The 18,721-nt window shown below is 44.7% G+C and overlaps 1 protein-coding gene across 1 annotated transcript in view; it reads right to left on the bottom strand.

Annotated features, from left to right (window-relative positions):
• Nucleotides 1–18,721, bottom strand: part of Tgm3 (transglutaminase 3) — a 43,486-nt gene that overhangs the window by 5,105 nt on the left and 19,660 nt on the right. Inside the window, exons 6-10 of the mRNA XM_005380750.1 lie at nt 18,085–18,262; nt 17,842–17,977; nt 7,980–8,083; nt 5,910–6,155; nt 1,930–2,238 (exon numbers count right to left, since the gene is read on the bottom strand). Coding sequence (XP_005380807.1) covers nt 1,930–2,238; nt 5,910–6,155; nt 7,980–8,083; nt 17,842–17,977; nt 18,085–18,262 — 973 coding nt within the window. The remainder of the gene's footprint in view (nt 1–1,929; nt 2,239–5,909; nt 6,156–7,979; nt 8,084–17,841; nt 17,978–18,084; nt 18,263–18,721) is intronic.

The raw sequence follows: 18,721 nt of genomic DNA, 5'->3' as shown, positions 1-18,721 counted from the left end.
AGAGCAGGGACTGAGGGAGAGACCAGGACATAAGCTGGCTGGGGAAACTCCTCAAAGTATAGTCTTACAGGGGCTGTGGTAAGCAACAATTCCCAGTTTGGGAAAAATTGCCTAATGGCACTCACAATAACAATGTCGGCATGGTAATGACTAGGAAGGGAAGCCAGGGTACTGGCTAAATAAAAGTCTGGAATCTTCCCAGCCATTGAATGTGCTATTGCGACAGTGCCTCCAAGTACCTTCCCACCTCAGGGCTCTGCTGTTTCCGACTCATCCACACACCAGTGGATAAAGCTTCATACAACGCATTTCTCTAAATTATGTCTTCCCTACTCCGAGTCATGACAAAATCTTTTCACAGCTCCTCATTGCCTTAGGGATGAAGTGCGCCCTGCCCACCTGTCCCTTAAAGAACTGTGTGGACAACCCACACGGCACTGCCTCCCTCAGTTTCTCTCCCCATGCCTAGCTCCTCTCCAGGTTTTGTGGCCTCTCATCTTCTGATGCGAAGGCCACAGGGCCCGGTCCTGGTTGTGCTGAGTGGACTGGGAGGAGGAAGCTGCCTCTGCTGGAGGCACTTGTCATGGAAAAGACAGACTCTTGCTCCAGCCTGCCCTGCCCTCCTGGTGGTTGGACCCTCTCAGCTCAGCCCTGACTCTCAAAAGGGGAAGGAGAAACCTCCAGGGTCAATATAAGAAGCACAGTATGTGATCGTGTCAGGACCCAGGACCACTTCACCTGCTCCTCCCCTGCTTTCCATTTCGCTCTGCTGTTTCCTTCACATGGATTGGTTCTGACCTGCAGAAATGAGCGCTTGCTTGGGTGGGGAGGAACAGGGGCCATACTCAGTGTAGAGCATTTGCGGGGCATGTGCAAGGCCCTGGGTTTGATCCCCAGCACTGGGGTGGGGGGAAGACAGCTCTTTCTTTGAGCTTCATAAGTAAATAGTAAGCAGGCAGTTGCTTCTTATACTGAGACTTCTGCCAAAATTCTGCCAGAAGGCAGACTGCTAGGGGAATGCTGCCTTCCGACAGGTGCAACACATCTCAATTTCTCCGGCAGACAGAATTCTTTCAAGATGGGCTGTGTAATTAATCGGTTTCAATTTGTTCCTTCATGTTAAGCAAACAGTTGCCCCACCCTTGTTAATCTGCTTCTAAGTCCAAACTTTTCGTAACAGCTTGAAGGATTTTGCAGTGTGGGCACACCTGCATTCTAATCCCACGGCATCCATCTTCCTCTGTTCCACCTCCTTCCCTTCCCTTCTTTGCTACCCTGGGGCAAGGATTTGCTGTTCCTCCCAAGGGCTCAGACCTTCAAGAAAATCCACCTCTGCTGTCAAGAGTTAAGAAATCCCACTCACATCCTGGCAGCTGTGGGGAGACCCTGGGCCAGGAGTCACGGCCCACCCAGGGCCGAACCCGAAGTGGTCTATGGGGGTGGGGGTGAGGGAGGTGCGAGTGGGGTGGCAATACAAACAACAGACATGGGGTGGCGCTGGATTTAGGATCAGGAAACAAAGACCTGGGCATTCCGGATCACCAGTTATGACAGTTAATCTCTGAAGCAAGTTACAAATCTCTCTAAGCCTCATTTCTGCTTCTGTACCGTGGATCCTGAAATCCAGCCTTTTTTAGCAGGCCAACTGAGATAGTTTATGAGAGCTGCTGGGCGGTGTATAGCTGTAAGGAATACCTTGCCATGCCAAAGCCTCCCTCCTTTCTTGCCTAGGGGGATTTTGGTTGGAGCCACCATGACTTTTGCTATCCATAGAGACAACATCTTCTGGAATATAAAACCCAACGCTTAACTGTTGAGGCTGTCACTACTCTGACCCTCATCATCGGGTGGCCTGGAGTCTGCCAGGAGCCCTCCAGTCCCAACACGCTGTGAACCACCTCATACACATGGACCCAGCAACTGTAGTACCTTCTTCAGGGTCCAGGGATATTGTGGCAGAGTCCTTCCACACCTCGTGTACAAGTGTGCCGTTGTAGACAATGGTCCATGCTGTCATGTTCACTGTCAGTGTCTTCCTGTCACCTGTTAGGTTTTTGAGCAGCAGGTTTAGGTTGACTTCTTGGCCCACTGCCAATATGCCGTTCACCTTGAACCTTCCAGAGACGCTAGGTGTCTGCTCCTCTCCTGCAAAATTCTGCGCAGAGGTTGGGCTAAATGACGCATTTGGTTTAAGTTTGCTCAAGGCCTTTTGTTGCACTCGTCTTTCCTCGCTGGAACCTTTATGTTGGGAAGAGAAAAAAAGCATCTCAGGCATATGGCAGTAATTTGGGTAAAGGACAGTGCCCTGCCTGGAAGGGTGACCTGGGGCTAACGTTGGCCTTACGGTCACCAAGACTGCTCTAGGCAAGGGACTGAGTCATTGTTTTTTATTTTTAATCTTTGATGACGGGTCTTTGTGAGACATAAGGAACACCAAGATCATTTGAAAACAAATAACAAAAACTGAGCTGATAAAAATTTTAGGTGAATTCATAAGCAAAAGCAAGGTTTGATTTAAAACTGACTTTGTTAAAAAATAAATTCAAAACACTTCCCTGCCTTTCCCCTGCCTTTGTCTAGAGGCATTATGAGACTTAGCCAGGGACCAAGGCCTCCCACGGCAGGGATAGCTCCATGTTATGATTAGTTTGAATTGTCAAGAGAGTTTAGGTTTCAAAAATACAAGGACTGAATTAAAGCCTGAGTTTTTGGACTTGGACTCGGGTTGCAGGTGCTGCAAAGGTGAGGTGTGGGGAGCCCACGAAAAGCTCTGGCAGTGGTTCCCGAAAAGCCTGCACGGTGCTGACTGCTGAGTAACTGACCGCAAGCTTGGTTCCAGGCTGACAAAGCAGTCACACAAGGCTCTTGGTCTTGACCTGAAGACAGACCTGAGTGACAAAGGAGGTGCTTGGGCCAAATGCCCAAGAACCTGGAGGAAGAACCATATTTACATCTGAGGCCTTATGGATGGTCCCTTGGCTTCCCCAGCCAACTTGTGAATTTTCCAAGGCATCAGACAACTTATGATAAGCCTTTACAGTTCAGTAAGCCCTTCCCCATACATTGGGTGCCCGGCTGAGACTTCAGGGGCCAAGTCCATCAGGCTCGAGAAGAAGCTACTGGTGCAGGATTAAATGCAAGGAGGGGAGGGGCCAGTCCCTAGGTCCCTGGAGCCTAGTGTAGGGTTCCTCCCCACTCCCTACTACAAGGAGGCAGCCAGGTTACCCAAGCTGAGAGCTCCTGGTAGGCTGGGTTCCTCCAGGTGCTCTTCCATTCTCTGGCTGAGGTGTAAGTCCACACCCAGGGCTGCAGGTTGAGCAGGGATCTGAGACTCCAGTGCTCAGGACCTCGGTGCAGTGTGTTTGCACAATGAGGCTCAGAGCCTTGATGCCTATATAGGTCATCTGCGGTGCTTACTCAAGACTAAACTTCCTGCTGCTGTTTTCAACCACGATGTTGCTATTGCATAAAGGCTGAGCAACCCATTTTATGAGCTTTTCCTCCCTGGGGCCTTCTGAGACAAGCTGGTATAATTAAGTAAGAAGGGCTGGGCACCATCGGCAGGGTGACTTCTCCAGCCATCATGCAGGGGTTGAGGCATTACCAGGGGACCACCCCATACCCTCTCCCCTCTGCATCACTCAGGAGGTGTGGCTAGGATGGCCAGCGCTCCCTAGAAGCAGAATCAATGTGTGAGAGTGACAGGGAAACTCACAGGCTCATATATCCAAGTACATGGGGCCTGCAATATAGGGCATTAGTCCAGGCATGCTGCAGGTGTTCAAATGGATACAGACCACTCTGCTATTCATTAAGTCCTTGCTATATGCCAGACCTTGCACTTGGCACTTTGTGTGCATTTGCGCATTGAAATCCAACTGAAGACAGGCATTGCTAGTCAGGTTTCACAGGCAAGGAAATGAGGGATCAGAGATTATAAGAAACCTGCTTGGGGTCGCACAGTTCTAAGTGGTAGCGCTGGTGTTCCCCTTCTGTGCTGGGTTATTTGTTCCCTGCACCTTATGCTTTTAGCTGGACATACTTGTCCTACATCTGCCTCCCCTAAGGCCACATCTGCAGTGTTCTCTGCTGCATCCCCAGGCCCAGCCTGGAGCAGGCACTTGGGTGAAGTTTGTGAAAGTTACGAGAGCTAAATGGAGTCACTTGTGTCAACCTTAATAAAAATAGATAAGTAAATAAAGCCGGGAGGTTAGAACAATGGGTTCTTATGTATGATTGCTCAATGATAGGTATTCCAAAGACTCTGCCAGAACCACAAACTTGCACAGAGGCTACCACAACCTTACACAAAAAGTACTTCTACAAGGACATCTGCCCGGCAACTGGTTGTTCAACCTTGGACTGATGTTACCCTGGCTATTAATCACTGTGGCCAAAGATTACTGTCTCAAAATAGCTGGTGTAATCTTCATTTTTGCCTTTAGAACTGCGTCAATCTCTGCTTCCAGCTCTGCAAATGCCTGTAGTTTACTAGTGCATGTTCATTTCCATTGCAGTGTTCTGCTGCTTCCAAATAAATACAGTTATTTTTTGGAGACTCTCATTTTGATTACTTTTTTAGGTTGACAGGCTCAACATTTGTTTATTGATTAAGACAAGGTCCATGTGACTTCAACCCTGGAATCAGCCCCCGGAGACAGAAGGGGCTTAAACTGAGGCCGCTGATCTCATTACCCAAGGATTCTGCCTCAAAAGGTCCATAAATACCAGACCCAGTGGGACCGGCCCCTTGGCCTTGGAGTCAGAACCCCAACTGTTACACTTAGCTTTCTTCTTTTGAAAGCTCTGGCCAACACCAACAGCCAGAAGTTGCTCAAAGATTTGGAGCTTATTCTAGGGGGTAATGTGGGCACATGTTCAGGAGTATTTTTCTTGACTTTGTGGAATTGACTGTGAGGAGAAAATAAATCAATGATTTCCAAGCATTTTGGAAACAGTGAACTATTGACCCCATTAAGGAGTGACCACATCCTGCTAGAGCGAGTGCTGAATTATTTTGGGCTATTTCTAAAATTGAATTTCACCTTCAAATGAAGGACTTTTGTCACCATTGAGGACCACTGTGTGGCTGGATCCCAAAACAACTTCTGAGCAATAAATGATGTAATTAGAGTAAAGGCAGCTTAGCTCCTGGCCTTCCAAGGTGAGCCTGCTTGACCAGTGCTGGTGAGACTTGGGAATTTGCCTTCCTATGTAATCACAACTCACCTGGCTTCTTGGGAGGCCCAGAATGTGGCACAAGCCCTCATTTCTGGGTCTCTTTGTCCTTTTCCTTGTTCAAATGGCATTTTCTGCCTCTGTTTCGTGTAGGCTAAGAAAACAGACTGATTGAGAAATATCTCCCAACACCTTTGGAACTTCCCATGGGGGCCACATCTCTCTCTATGATGTCCAATCATGCTGCTGTTACCCCTTTTTGTGACTGAGGCGAGCTGGGCTTGCGGCTCTCTGTCCCCTGCTGCAAGTTGCCGCTGGTATGGCAGCTGCCCTTGCTCTTTCTTCTTCTTCTTCTTCTTCTTCTTCTTCTTCTTCTTCTTCTTCTTCTTCTTCTTCTTCTTCTTCTTCTTCTTCTTTTTTTTTTAGAGTTTTGTGCATTTTTTTGAACAAATTTGTCATAAAAATTTAAATCTCTTTGATACACTGTGTTCATGTATCTCAGCCTAAAGTAAATGTTTGCTGAGGAGTTTGTGCCTTGACCTTTCTGTACCCACTGAAAACAGAGCGGTTGGGTGTTTGATGCCAGGGAGCCATCCTCCCATTTGGGCAGAACTAGCTCAGAACTTAGGGGTCTGAGAGGGTGGAGATGAAGCCTTTTCTTCTTCCCACCCTCAAATCCACCCACCCACCACTAAGCTTCATGGGGCTCTGCCGGTCAGCACCCCTCTTACCTTCTGGGTACTTGTACTTGTCTGTGACATCCATGCGTGAGCGGCTGCCCACGGCCTTCGTGCTCATGTACCTGCCAACCGACCGAGTGTCTACAAAGTTCTGCTTTTTGCTATCGTCGGAGGCCGAATAGATCCAGGTGATGCGATCAGCATTGACCTCCGAGTAGATGAAGGGCATGTCATAATTCAGGTCCACATCCCCCTCTCGGACTGCGATGACTGAAGCTGGGCCACACTGGAATACTCCTGCGGGCAGATGCAGAGGTGGGATGCGTGTATGCCAGGGCTAGGCCCACGAGAAAAAGCCTGTTCATGGCCTACTTCTCTGAGGGCTGTCCACCAAGCCTCAGCCCCTGCCTCCATCCTGGCCAGGCTGTCTCATCTGGCATTCAGCAGACACTTTCCCATGCCATCTTTCTGCATGGCACCCATGTCCAGCTCAATTTCCACCTAAAACTGGCTCCATTTTGCTTCTCAGGGCTGCCTAATCTGAGCTGACCCACGAATCTGCTTCTTAAAGAGCAAAGGCTTGCTGTCTGTATTCAGAATGGCTTCCCTTTTTCTACCTGTGCAAATCATTCTACCCTAGAAGGTCCTTGGCCTCCTCTTCCTGGAAGACCTCTCTGAATACCCAGCTCACAGGACCTCTTGCTCCTCTTCGACCCGAGGCCTGACCTTTACCTCCCTCTTCCAGCACTCAGCATAGGTAGTTTAGATCAATAGATAGATAGATAGATAGATAGAGTTTCACACAGGAAATGTCCAGCTGAAAGAAAAATAAGGTGTAGCAGAATAGAAAGAAAAATATTATTCTATTTGTTTACAAAACAAATAAACTGTCTTTGTTTAAACACACACTTTTTTTTTTTTTGTCATTTTGAGACAGGGTTTTGCTATGCAGTTCAGGCTGGGTTTGAGCTCACTTTGTAGCCCAGGCTGGTCTCAAACTTGCAACAATCCTCCTGCCTCAGCCTCCCGAGTGCTGGGATTACAGGTGTGTGCCATCACGCCTGGCTTCAACACACACAATTTTTTACATGTTTAAACAGTGACTTTTTGGGGGGTCATGATCCCTAGAAATAAATATATTTGCTGTCCTGGCACAAATGTAACACTGAAACAAAAGTTTCACAAGATGATACTTAGTTTCATTTGGTCTAATGCACTCTAATAATTTATTGTTTTCCTTTCCATTCTATTTCATTTTGACTTCTTACAACAACAGTCACAACCTGTGAACTTGATTTATAATCACCTAATGGGTTGCAATGGAAAGTTTAAAACAGTGGGTTAGAAAGCATCTGAAGGTGGCCTCCAATCCTAAATCGAATACTGCACTTTGCTTTTGGTAGAGGGGCTGGGGGCTATGGGATGAGGTGAGACTTAAGTTTCATTGTTAGGTCCTTTTAGAATTGAGTGAACTTTTAAAACTATGTGTACATATTCATAAATCTGTGTGTGCGAGTGTGTGTGAGTGAGTGTGAGTGTGTTTGAAAGAAACAACGCAAAGTGAAGGTGACAGACCAGACATGCTCTAGGGACAGCGGGGGAGAGGAACGGCTCGCTGAGAGCCAGAGACCCCATCCTACTAGAAGAGGAGGGGGACAGAGGCAAGGCGGCCTACCGGAGGAGAGCTTGGCTTGGCAGAGGACACTCAGGAAGGGAGGAGCCACTGTGGATCACAATTACAGGCCTGTGCAGAGCGGCCACTGTGGACAAAAGCCTGAGGGCCAAGGGGGGTCACCAGGTAGAAACTGCCCACAAGGGCAGCTGCTGGAGGCAGTGCTGGGAGGTGCTAGGGAAAGGCTTCTTTCCACCGCCTGGCACGAGCTGGACCTCTGTGGCACAGCAGCAGTCAGTGGGTGCAAGGAAGGCCCCATGTGAGTAGCAGCTGGAGCCAAACCAAACCAAAGGGAAATCTATTTTTAATACATTTTTGGTTTTAACCCCGCAGTATATTGCAGCGATGGGGAGGGTCTGGGATAGCGCCTTGTGCTGCTGTCCTACTGTAAAGAACACAGAGGCTCATGACTTGGAGCCAAACTAGAGGCAAGCCCTGCGGAGGCTTACCTTGGCTCCTCTCCTGGGGGGTGGCATCCAACACTTGCCATCCGTTGTATGAGCGGCCCAGGTCAGTCCGCACAAACCAGCCTTCGTTCCAGACGTGGAAATTCCTGCAGATAGAGCCAGAGACAGCGGAGCTGGTCCAAGGCCACACAACAAGGGAGTGGCTGACCGGACCATACAGCGCTTTGGTCCTGTGGGGTGAGGTGACCCTGAGCCAGCTATTGTGCTATGTGCTGGAGAGCACTGTCTCATGGAAATCCTCACAAGACTGTGAATGGTGACTATGTTTGGGTCCACTTCATTAAAGGGAAAACAGGCTCAGAGACAGTAAGCATCTTATAACAGCAGAGTCAAACTTTGGACCCAGGTACGCCTAACTCCAAAGCCAAGGCTTTGCCCACAGTCTACTCTCTTTCTGAGAGGCAAAACAATTCTAGGTCAGCATCAGCCACCCAGCTCTTACTTTGGGCTATGTGTCTCCCCAGCGGACAAGTCTGCACTTGGTGGGGGCTAAGAATGGATGGGGTTGCAGCAGGCTAAGAGGCACACAGCCTCTCGGTTGGGGACGAATGGATGTATAATCGACCCTTTCACATGTAGCAATAAACTCTGAAAGAAAAATAGAGAAGACAGCTAGCTGAGAGTGAATAAAGCAGCAAGACTTTAGACATGAGTCAGAACTGGAGGAAGCACCCAGCAGGGAGTGAGCTGCTCTTTTTGGCTTTGCCCCAAGCATAGGGTGCAGTCAGAGGGCAGCTGTGTCTTTCTGACCTGAGGCCAGGAAATAGATCCTGGGTCCACTAGGATTACTGAAGAGTGAGGGGGATGTTCTGGAAAGAGAGTTGGGGAAGAGGAGCCCCAAATATGTCTATACACTCTGCCCAAACCTCTGGGTGATGCCTGAGCCATGCATGTAACAAGGAACTACAAGGAGGCCAGCTGGAGATGAAAGAGCTGAGCTGAGATTGAAGCTACTGTGGTTTGTAGTGTGAGTCTACCCGAGGCCAACTGCTAAAACAAAACAACAGGACGAGGACTTATCCCTTCCCCGAGGTACAATCACTCCATACACAAAGAACTAGAAAAATGTGACATGTCCTCAAGGGGAAGGATAATCAACAGAGATGAACCTTAAAACAATTCAGATGTTGGAATTATTGGACAAGAACTTTAAAGCAGCAACTGTAACTATACTCAGTGAAGTAAAGGGAATTACGTTCAAAATGAATGAAGAGACAAATTCTTGGCAAAGGAATAAAAAATACTTAAAAAGAACTAGATAAAAATTTTTAATTGGCAGTGGATGCACCTTAAAACCGTAATGTAAAGTGGAATAAATCAGACAACAAAGCTTAATTTTTTTTGACTTTTTGAGACAGGATTTCACTATGTAATCCAGCCTGACCTTGAATTCACTTTATAACTCAGGCTGGCCTTGAACTCACAGCAATCCTCCTCTCCGCCTCTTGAGTGCTGGAATTACAGGTATGTCCCATGCCTGGCTTAAAAGTTTAAATATTGCCTGGTGTGGTAGTGCCCACCTGTCATCCCAGCACCGGGGAAGCTGAGGCAGGAGGATTCTTGCAAGTTCAAGACCAGCCTGGGCTACAAAGTGAGCTTAAAGCCAGCCTGAACTGCATAATGAGACCCTATCTTAAAAAAAAAAAGCTTACATACTGCATACCTTCTCTTATGTGAGAAACCCAAAGTATAAATAAATTAAAGAGCAAAATAAAAGATAGATAAAGGGAAATAGGGAAATAGCTCTTTTGTAAAAGGAAAAGGGATCAAGAAAAGGGGAGAGGGGAGACGGGGCAGGGAGAGGAGGAGAAGAGGTTGGAAACAAACACATACCAGCTCTCCACAATGAATGTAATCATTATGTACTGCAAATATGTACTAATAAAAAAATTTTAAAATAACAAAAATAACATTAAAACTAAAAAACCACCTGAAGTTAAATAATTCAGTGGGTGGACATATCAGGAGAGATGACAGAGGAAAGAATGCATAACCTTGAAGATAGATTAGTGGAAATCACCCAGTCTAAAAAGGAGCAAGATAAAAGACTGGAAAAAAAATCAATGCAGTGAAAAATAGGGGCAACATACACGCTAGACAGGTTTATTATATTAATATGGTAAAGTGCTTACAAATCAATTTTCAAAAAAGAAAGAAAAAGAAAAAGAAAAACATCACAATAAAAGGCAGTGAGCAGGAGGTGATTTCATAAGAAACATAAATGATCACTGAACATAAGAAAATGGTTTTAACCTCACTCATAGTCAAAGAAAATCAAGATGACAAAGAGATACCATTACAACTGCACACAGATCATATCTCTTAGACTGACAGAGATTAAAGTGCTGGGTGATATGCATTGTTGTCCTCCTTCCAGGTGGGAAAACACGTGCTGTCACACACCACGGGTGGGAGTTTAAATTGGCCTGACCTTTGTGTAGGCACCTGGCAATGAGTACAGTGTACAGTAAAATCCTTTAAAGATCTGCATCCTCACCCAGCTAGTATTTCCACTCTAGGAATTTCTATAGAAAGGCTCTCATGAGTACACACAGAGGCACAGGTAACTATGCTCACTGTAGCATTGTCTGACATAGCAAAAATGTTGAAAGAAAACTTCATCAGTAACAGGAATGATCAGACAAATCATGGCGTAGTCATGCAGTAGAATATTCAGCCACCAAAAAGAACAAAGCAAAAATCAAGCTAGTATTCGCAGGGAGACTCATCTAAAATACATCATGCAGAAAATCAAATTCCAAAATAGTATGTCTATAAACACACATGAACATACATATATCTACATATGGTGAATCTTTGTGAGTTAAAAAATTATATATATTGGGGCTGGGGATGTAGCTCAGAAGCACAAGCACCTGCCTGGCAAGTGCAAGGTCTTGAGTTTGATTCCTGGTACCAAGAAAAAAAAAAAAGACAACAAAAACGGAAAAAAAATTATATATAAAAATTGGAGAAATTCATCTCTAGTAATTCTATTGTCTTATCCATGATTAACAGTTTGGTTTATATATTATGTATATGGTGCATATGAAATAAGTTTTATGTTCTTAAATTTCTATTGTTTTCCTTTTTTATAACGAGAGTTACTGATCAAGTTCTATAATTAAAACATAAATGAATATTTAAAATTTTTTATGTTATCTAAATGATAATAGCTAACATAATGTTATGGAAAATTAAATGTCTAACTGCCTTAGTCTTACTCTATAAGTACTGCAGGGTTTGTCCCTGTATAAATTGTAGTTGAATATTGTTATTTTCATCCTGGGATAGAAACCAGGGCCTCATTCCTGCTAAGTACGTGTTCTACCATTGCTAGTCCCTTAGCCCCTATGTAAGCTCCTTTAATCCTTATAATACCCATAAATTGAAAATAATTATTATCTCCATTTGCTGATTTTGTAAACTGTGGAACAGAGAAGTCACATAATGTTGAAATGAATTTGAATTTGAGGAGAAGGAAGAGAAAAGGGAAATAAATATGAGAAATAGTAGGGAAAGAAATCATAGTTCAAACATATAATGGCTTATGTTGTATTTAAAATAATCCTATTTTTGAAGATCAATGACATGGAAATGCTTATAATATAATATTTAGCTAGGAACACACGAGTACATCTGTGAAATGGTTGGTTTCCAGGTACGGGGAAGAGTAGGGTGTATTTATTATAAGTTCTGTCTTGCACTCAAACCTTAAAAAATGTATAATTCCAATTATACTGTATAATTAATACAAATGTTAAAAATTTGTGAACAGTAATATCATTATGATTTTTACTTCTATCTTGAAACTTCCTATAGTTGTGAAAAAAATCATCACGAAAATGATCTCCAGGAAGACCCAGAAAGTGTCCTTTTACACGGGCCTTTATGACTGTTAGAATTCACCAAGGGGAAGGCAAGGGAAATTTGAGCAGGTGACCTCGGGCGGGTCAGAGGGACTGGAGCGGGAGAGGGAGGTGGAAAGTCTCACAATCACTTTATTTCTGACAGAAGCCTAGGGGTAGGGCAGGTAGGTTAAAAAAACGTGCTGAGTAGAGTGTATTTTAATACTTATTTGCAAGGTGGGAATTTCAGACAGAACAGATAACAAATATATCCCGGTTCCTCCCTTACATAGAAGACTGCTGCTCTAGTCACGCATGCTGGGGATGCGCGCGCTTTCAGGAGCACTTGGCACTGTCATGGGAAGTCTGGTTCGGGTTTCTCACATGCAGCTCTCTCCTCCATCAGCCTTAGGCTCTGTTCCTGCCTCCAGGCACTGCTGGACAGGAGCTCAGGGAAAGTACACAGCCTGTCACTGAAGTGTTCATTAAGACCATCTCCTCCAGCCATGCTAATTCTAACACAAGCTTAGAAGGACATAAGCCCCTGCAGGTCTGGGTGGCCAAGAGTTGGGGGTGCAGATGTTCAGAGACAGAGCTGTGTGAGGAGAGGCTGCGCCAGGAGCCAGGCTCTCGGCCCAGGCGTAGTGCGCACAGCCCTTCTTTGGAGGAGCTGCCCAGCTCCACCTCCTGGCAGGGCTCAGCAATCTTCTCCTGCCTCCTTCCTCAGAGCTCTGCAGAGTCCACAAGTACAGTCAGGTTTGTGTCTGTAGAAATGGGGAGCTAGAGTCAACTGAGTTAAGAAAACAAGCCACAAATAGCAAGATATTTTTGGCCAAATGTCAAAATCATTTGGTTGCTGCCTCAATGACTACGCAGGCTCTGGAGACCTCCTTCATGGTGGCCCAGCAGGGAATCGCATCAAAGAAGCAAAGCAGGACTCCTGAAAAGGGTCCTACTGCCTCTGAGAAAGGGAAGACTCTGGAGATTTGCCTCTTAAGCCAAAACATTGGCGTGAGCAAAGTGACTTAGAAAAAAATGTACCTTACTGGGTGCTCTGGAGGGTGTTAAAAGAGACATCTGGAAGGACCACAGAGGATTCCTGATCTAGCCCTTGATTTAGAGGTGGGAAATCAAAGCGAGGAAAAGAGTTTAAAAAATTTCACAAAACTGGGCATAGAGGTGCACACCTGTAATCCCAGCACTCAGGAGGCTGAGGCAGGAGGATCACTGGGAGTTCAAGACTAGCTTGTGCTACAAAGTGAGTTCAAGGCCAACCTGAACTGTGTAATGAAACCCTGTCTCAAAAAGATTAAAAAAAAAAAAAAAAGAAATTTCACATGTGCTGAGCATGATGGCACACACCTGTAATCCCAGCCCTCAGGAGGCTGAGGCAGGAGCCTTCTAGGCCAGCCTTGAACTACATAGTGAGACCTTGTCTCAAAAAAAATTAAAAAATGAAGAAGAAGAAGAAGAAGGAAGAAGAGGAAGAGGAGGAACAGGAGGAGGAGGAGGAGGAGGAAGAGGTGGAGGAAATAAATGATGGGGCCATAGGGGCTGTAATTTGTATGTCTTGCTGTTGGGCGGCTCTGATTTGAATTTGATGGTTCCTGCAAGCTTGAGCCACTGGTGGTGCATGCATGACTGTCCCATTGGGCCTTGGACCACTTCTCAAGGGGTTTTTGATTACAGTAATGCAAAGAAAGGTATTGATTTACCAAACCAGATGTCATCATACTACAGTTCCTTAAGAAAAACACTAAAATGGTATACAAAATAGTAATACAAATAATTTGTGTGGTACAGTAGTTATTTTTTTAATTAATTAATTAATTATTTATTTATTTTTACATGGGTACTGGGAATTGAACTCATGACTTTGCACTTTGCCAGGCAGGCACTTGTACCACTGAGCTATATCCCCAGCCTGGTGCAGTAGTTATAAGTGTATATTATACACACTACAATGGGGTATTGTGATATTCCCATGTTAAACTTTAGAGATTTAATTCTTGATAAACTATCCATGAACATAATTACATTTCTTTTAAATTTAATGAAATAAACTTGATTATTATAATAATTTTTAATTGATATGAGTAGTATTAATATTTATATTTGGACAGTAATTATTCAAATTTAAGCAACTAACTAGATTTGGTCCATTTATATACTTTTTACTAGTAAAAAGACAGACAAAAGTGACTAGATTTGTTTGTCCCATCAGTGGTTCAGGCTGGTAGGAACACGTTTAATATAATATCATGCATTTATGTAGAATGCCTAAATGTCTCAAACTGCTTACTGTTAGACAAGTAAAAGTTGTCCCTTAGCATCTGTGGAAGACTGGTTCCATGACATCCTACAACACCAAAATTCATGGATGTGTAAGTCCCTTGTGTAAATGGGGAGAGCATTTGCATACAATCTGCAAACATCCCCTATACTTTAAATCATCTCTAGATTACTTATAATACCTGTTATGAAGTAACTGTGTTATTTAGGAAATAATGGCAAGAGAAAAGAAGTTTGTATATCTCAGTACATACTCAGTGTCCTGCAGACCTAACTACATTTTGATCGGCATTTGGTTGCATCTGTGGATGTGGAGCTCATAGACTGTAAGGGCTTACTGCACTTTTCTTTGGGCCTTTGTTTTTTCATCTATAACATGAGCAGTTTCCTCTCTAAGGTCTCTTTCAGCCAGGTGTGGTGGTGCAGGTCTCTAATCCCAGCACTCAGGAGGCTGAGGCAGGAGGATCACTGAAAATCACTATAATCACTATAGTAATCACTGAATCACTATAAAGTGATTTCAAGGCAGTCTGCATTGCATAATGAAACACTGTCTCAAAAAAAAAAAAAAGACAAAAAAACAACAGACTGCTACATCTGTTACTCCATTGATCACCAGGATTGATTCAGCTGATCTGGCTGGCTAGGTGGATGTCCTCTCCTCCCTCAATGCTCCGTGAGTGTCCTTCCCAAAGGTGCACTCTCGGTCAGAGAGGATGACCCCCACATCCATATAGGAGGACCCTTCCTCAGTCAAGGGTATGAGAGTAGCTGCGCTCCCCTGGTAGAATCTCCAGACAGGCTCTAGAGGTCCCTTTCAATCCTAATGCCCTTTGGCTTCATAGAGCCCTATTTGAATCCCACCCCTCACTACTTCACAAGATGACTTTAGGCAAATCATTTTTCTTCACAGAGCCCTGGAGACATGTTTAATCTTACAAAGAAGTAGAGAAGTACCAGTTTCTCCACTCCAATGGGAGCGACAGTATCCAACTCAATCAGAGCCACTGAAAATTTCAAGGAATTTTGGAAAATCTCCAGGTTGGAGAGATCAGCCAGGAATAGTAACATTTTGTGGCACCCTTCTGATGTTTTATAGTTTACAAATCTACCTGAGTTCGTATCTCCTCTCTAGCACCCCTAGTTATGCGTCATTGGGTAAATTTATTCAATCTCTATGCCTCAGTTCCCTCAACCATAAGACAGGGATGCTAATAACATGGCCAAACTTAAGTGTGAAGAACAAATGTAAGTAAGCACTGGATCAGTACCTGGCACACAACAGTGGCTCAGTAAATTACCAGTTGCCGCTGTATTACTACTAAGCTTTTTCAGATGATCAACCTCACTGATGCTCATTCTATTACTAGACAAGGTTCTAATGCTCCCGATATTTATAAGATACAAAGAGTAAGACTAAAGGTTGGCTGTCCAAATACAGGTTGTCTATATAATAATAGGTCAGTAATCCACCCCAGGTGGAAAATGACTCTTTGTTCAGCTCTACCCCGGGTGGATTTAATTTACAAAGGGAAGTATGTATGGCTCCCTTGGGATGGGTAGCTAGGTGGGTTGGAGATGCAGAGGATAAAAGTAGTCAGGTTGCTAAGAGACCTAAATGATCATCAGTGCTGGGATAACTCCCTTACGTTTCACTGATGGAGAAACCTGGGGCCAGAAGGGTGAAGTGGCTTGCGCAAGTCCCACAGCTACTTGGTAGCAGGGCTGGAACTAGGGCTCAGGACTCCTTGTCCTAATACCATGCAGGGTTGGTTCTCCACCCACTGCTGGTAGGGAGCAGGGTGGGGAGTGGCCACGAGCTCCACTGCTTTCTGAGAAGAGGTTAGAAAAGCCGGTGAGAGAGCAAGGGGTGACAGGACCTTCTGGAACAATCAGAACCCTTGGCGCCCTTCCTCGAGGCCAATAGAAATGACAGTGGAGACATAGAAATGACAGACATCTCCATGGGCCCCTACTTGTCCTAAAAGTGATTATATTTGGTTGTGTTATTAAGCTGATTTGGAATGGCCATGTGAGCCAGTAGCCAAGATACCTAGGTTCTAATTCCACATTCAGTTTAGAAGTGCTACCTTTGTTACCAGTAAGGCTGTCTGAGAATTCCTTCCCCCGGTTCCCACAGTACTGTCTGAATCCCTGCCGGGACACCACGTACCATGCTGTGTTGCTATACAACTTCTAATAAAGTGTTCCTACCCCTGTCTCCTAAAAGCATTTTGAGTGCTTTCAGCTGAGGGATAGTCTTAAGCTTTCTGGTCTCCCTACAGTTCCAGGGTGTAGGATCATTACAACAGGGTTATACCGAAGGGAGTCTTCTTGCAAAAGACTGGGCATCTTGTTTAACCAGTCATTGTCTTTTGTATAGGAAGCTAAGGCTACGCATGGCAGTGTCGCAGCACTCAGAAATGGTTTAATGGGATTTCAGACACAATAGCACAAGAAATAAGTCAGGAAGAAAAAAGACACTTATTAATGAGAATCTGGAAAACAAAACCTTTCACAAGTAGTGATGTCATTAGAGAGAAAATGGCGTATGCACTAATCAAGAAAGTAAATCCTAAAATAAGCTGTCTCTCCCCAACAAAACCCCAGTCTCCATCAGAGGTGAATTACAGGAGACTCACTCTCCCACAGAGGGGAGGTGACACTTATATTAGTTCAGTTGTTGGCACAAGATAGCTGTTTGTGTTAATGGCTTTTTCCATTATTTTGTATATTTCATTTTGCTTTATTCCACTGTTACACTGTTACTGTGCACATTTCAGAAAAGTTGGATCTTCTTATTCTGAGAATAATAAAGAATGAAGAATATTTTATATAGCCCTTATCAAGGTTGAACATCTGGAAATAAGACAGCTTCAGCTATGAGGCTATTAAGCCATGTGTGTGCTTGTGAGCAATTGTATGTGTACGTATCCTTTAAAATGGATTAAAACAATAGATTATTGAAACACGCATGGTGCTTTATGCAGAGAGACACATAGATATAGATCATCATTTTCAATTGCCATCTGGTAATAAGGTGGCATATGGAATATCCTTAAATAGAACAGTGGAGTTATAGATATAAGTCTATAATTTTATATAACCTATTTCTAGTTGGCTTCTATTATAAAGTGTGTGTGTATAGATAACATGTGTATGTGGGATATTTATGGTTAGAAATATATACCTAAATACATACAAAATTTCTTATTTTCATCTAAAATCCACAATAACTATAATGTCTCATCGTGTTGACTATAGTGTATAATAAGTATATGTACATTAACAGAAAATGTTGTTTTTCTTACTCTCTTAAAAAAAACCCTTATGTCATATGGGCTGCCTGAAATAAATTCAGATCCTTACTGGAGAAAGTTGAATCCACAGCTTCAACTTTTATCTTTCAAAGGTCTAATAGATCCCATAAACTCAGCGTGATTTTGCGGAGCCCGAGATTATGTCTCTCACTGGAATCAGACCTTCTTCTGAGGGCAGCAAGATAGAATCGACGTCAGATTCTATGGAGGAGAGAAGTATTCTCCGTCACTGGAGGTGTGAAATCAGCTTTGCAGCATTTCCATCCTAAACCGTGGCCTGGCACGTTACTTCCCTCGACACATGAGCTCGCTCCAAGGAAAGGGGAGGGCAAGGAGCTGTTCAGACGCAGTGCTCAGCAGGGAGGGGAAGGGCCAGGCACTCACCACACGCTGTCACTGCCCCTGTCCAGCGGGTTTCCCATGGGGTCATAGTACACATCCACACTGAGGTTCCGGTCCGTGTCGTGAGCGGAGTTAAAGTTGGTGATCACCCGGGAGGGAATCCCGAAGCACCGCAGCACTGCAAGTCAAGGTCCGAGTGAGGACTGGGGCGGTGCTGGAGGTGGCACCGTGGGACACCCCATCGCAGTCCACTGACCCAGCAAAGGCACAGCACACCCATGGTACCTGTGTTGAGTGTCCCTGCAAAGACCCAGCACTGGCCAAATCGGACTGGCCTGAAGCCTGACTTTTTCCACTCCTTCAGGATCTCCACACTGCCGTTCCAGGTCCTTGGGTCCACGCCACCTGTGTAACTGCCACTCCAGTTCCCAGCGATCACACCGTTGTCATCATTGCTATTGACCTGGGCAGACCCCCCACCCCCAGTGAATTAACACCATACTTTCCCAGTGAGGTGGGCAGATGAAGAAGGAAGCCAAGGACTTTTGAGTAGACTTTTCTGTCTGTTGAGGTGACTTGGGGATGATAACTGTAGTGAATTCCTTTGGGGTATTGAGTGATTTACGAGTTTAGAGGGGTTTTGCCTAACAAGTTAGGTTTGACTGGCTTTGATCCATTGATGAATCCTGTGCCGCAGGCTGACAAGGAAAATAGAGATTCCACAGTTTGTCAGTGGCAAGACAGGGTCAGAAATTATATGGCAGAGAACTTAAAAAGAATAACTCAGGGGTTATCACAGATGTCTGTCTGCTTGGCGGTCCGTGATGTGAAAATCTTTCTGTGTCTTACTGTTTTAAAAAGACCATTTTAAGCCAGTGTGGTTGTGCATGCCTGTAATCCCAGCACTTGAGAGTCTGAGGCA

The sequence above is a fragment of the Chinchilla lanigera genome, unplaced genomic scaffold (assembly GCF_000276665.1).
Source record: "Chinchilla lanigera isolate Chin_1 unplaced genomic scaffold, ChiLan1.0 scaffold00014, whole genome shotgun sequence".
NCBI classification, from domain to species: Eukaryota; Metazoa; Chordata; class Mammalia; order Rodentia; family Chinchillidae; genus Chinchilla; species Chinchilla lanigera.
Note: the sequence above shows the minus strand (reverse complement) of the source record. Positions and strands in the feature narration are given on the sequence as shown.